The 2,604-nt window shown below is 40.6% G+C and overlaps 1 protein-coding gene across 1 annotated transcript in view; it reads right to left on the bottom strand.

Annotated features, from left to right (window-relative positions):
* Window positions 1–279: 279 nt before the first annotated feature.
* The window catches only part of LOC108689021 (hornerin-like), a 3,591-nt gene continuing 1,266 nt past the window's right edge, over window positions 280–2,604 (bottom strand). The window contains exon 2 of the mRNA XM_018195611.1: window positions 280–2,118. Coding sequence (XP_018051100.1) covers window positions 712–2,118 — 1,407 coding nt within the window. The 3' untranslated portion in view covers window positions 280–711. The remainder of the gene's footprint in view (window positions 2,119–2,604) is intronic.

Genomic DNA, 2,604 nt, shown 5'->3' with positions numbered 1-2,604 from the left:
TGTGCGTGTTTAATCTTTATTAAGAGGCAAAACATTGGCGTACAGTCTTATGCACGTCGCACACAATATGCAACATGCAATTTATTAGTATATAGTAATCTTTATGACTCTAGAAACTCATTTGAACTCTTATGCTATTCGAAATTTATGAGTTGATAAATACTGCTAAATTAATTGCCAATCGTTAATTATCATAAACTTAATTAATTGTAATAAACTTAATATAATGCTAATAATAATAATAATCAATTTTCAAGATTTAAAGTGAATTCTCTGGTATTCGTTGGAAAAAATCAACTTATTTATTATAAAAAAATGTATAAAACTACGTAATAAAAATCACAATTGTCAGTGATACAAAGAATAATAGGGATCTATTACAATGCATATGATATAAATATAGATAACAATTGGATTTGAGTACAATTATAGTACAGAGATTTTTGTCTCTAGATAGATCGTACAGTAGAAAATTTAAATATAAATATTTATTCTAATGTATCTCAACAACATACATGGTCTTCTACTTGGAAAATATTATTGCTATTTTTCATGGCAAGACCGAGTCAGCATAAGATTAGATAATTAGACGGATTCGGCGTTTAATTACTCGTTCATCGAGATCCAAACAGGGATCTTGTAATTATAATCCTAAGCTGTTATTGAATCCTGATAATGTGTTGGGGCGCAGAAAGATTTACAAAACATAAATTAATATTTTCCGTTTGGAACCGAGTACGAAATCGTGTCATACTTTGCGCCACCTAAGTCTGCATTTACAGTTTTCTCGGAAACGTATCCGATATATCTCGGACTTATGCCAGTATGAGTGCCTTGCGAATCCGCGGATGTCCCGTGGGAACTGGATGAACTATATATTGTGGGCGTATAGCCGTGGCTTCCGGTGTAAGTTACGACGGGGCTGGAACTGGAAGCTGCTGCGTAATTTGCGCTAAGGGTGTAGCTGGTCCCAGCACCGGAATAGCCGGAATTGGGAGAACCCACATGACTGATACTCGGACTCGAATAAGAGACACTGGGGCTAGAATAACTGGCACTGCTACCGGACGAATGAGATGGCAGATAATTCGTGTACGTGATGGTATTGGACGATCCCGAGTTCGAATGAGATCCTGAAGCGATTGGTAGCTGATAGTTGGAACCGCCGGACGATATGCTCGAAAATCTGGAATGAGTACTGGAAGAGGATCCTGAAGTAGCGGGATAACTGGACGACGCAGCACCAGAAGACAATGCAGAGATTCCGTGAGATCCTGAACTCGGAAGAGAATAAGTGGCTGATGCTCCTTGAGTACCTGAAGAGCTACCAAGGGTAGAGATGCTGTGAGAAGATGTAGACGGGAGGTTGTAGCTGGAGGAGCTGCCGTGCGAACCGCTAGCGATGATTAGGCCACCTGTCACGGGATGCGAAGAACTTGAAGATGCGGGATGAGTAGGAAGACTGTAACCTGACGAGGCACCCGATGAGCCCAATGATAGACCATGTTGTTGGTTTGAACCCAATACGAGTTGAAAACCAACGTTAGATCCTCCATTGCTGTAAGCCGAAAGTCCGTGGCCACTGGTAGTGTAGACCGGCGCGCTGTGCGAGTTGGAGCTGGAAGTACTTGCGGCACTGGCGCTGCCACCATGGACTCCGAAAGTAACGGGACCTGTTTTCGCTGAAGTGAATAGTGCGTTGCTACTTCCGCCGCTTCCCAGATGAGCTATGCTGGGCACGGAGTAAGTGCCTTGAGCCGAGTGTCCACCCAAAGAGACACTTTGGTGACTTAAGTGACTGTGGCTCAATCCAGGTGATTGGTACCCGGATCCAAGACCGAGACTACTGGACGGCGTTAAGGAATATCCGATTCCATGGCCGACGGAGCCGCCCGAATTAAGCAAGCCGCCGTGTCCTAGAGAGAAGCCACCAGACGATCCACCTAGTTCGTAACCAGAACTCAAGCCCGAAACAGGAGATGAATAGGAGGAAGAAGATCCCGACGGGAAAGTTACCAAGTTGTCGTTGATGCCGCGTTTGTCTTTCAGCTGCAATAGAAGCTGAGTTGGCAGATTTTCATTGCAGCAGACTCCACAGGCGAAAGCCACCAGAAACACCTACACGATCAGATCAGTTGTTATCGCATTTCTTTATACATGACTTTCTAGGGTGTCCCACTTTCGCAGAATTGATCAGTTTGCGTGAAAGTGGAATACAAAACTCTTAGCCAATTATATTAAACTGTTACCCGAGTTATAATTATAGATATAATTATAGCTATGAATAGTCACATTAATTAAACAAAAAACAGGTGGTAAATTCTAATTAGTCAGTGAAGTAGATGAAAATTAATTGGCTGATCTAGCGCATTATTATCACAGTATTATGAGTTGATAGTCGATAATTAATATATATGATACGTAATCTAACAATGAGCGATTACATGATAACTACATCGTATTAATTAATATTGTAATTCAGTTAATATAGTGGGAAAGTATTCAATCAATTTGAAATAGATGAATTATAATTAATACGTAATTAATACGAATGCTTTGAATGTAACGTAAAATGTGTAAAATATTTTAAATATCAATTTTAAG

Source organism: Atta colombica, unplaced genomic scaffold (assembly GCF_001594045.1).
Source record: "Atta colombica isolate Treedump-2 unplaced genomic scaffold, Acol1.0 scaffold252, whole genome shotgun sequence".
Taxonomy (NCBI): domain Eukaryota; kingdom Metazoa; phylum Arthropoda; class Insecta; order Hymenoptera; family Formicidae; genus Atta; species Atta colombica.
This window is presented reverse-complemented; position numbering and strand designations above follow the sequence as displayed.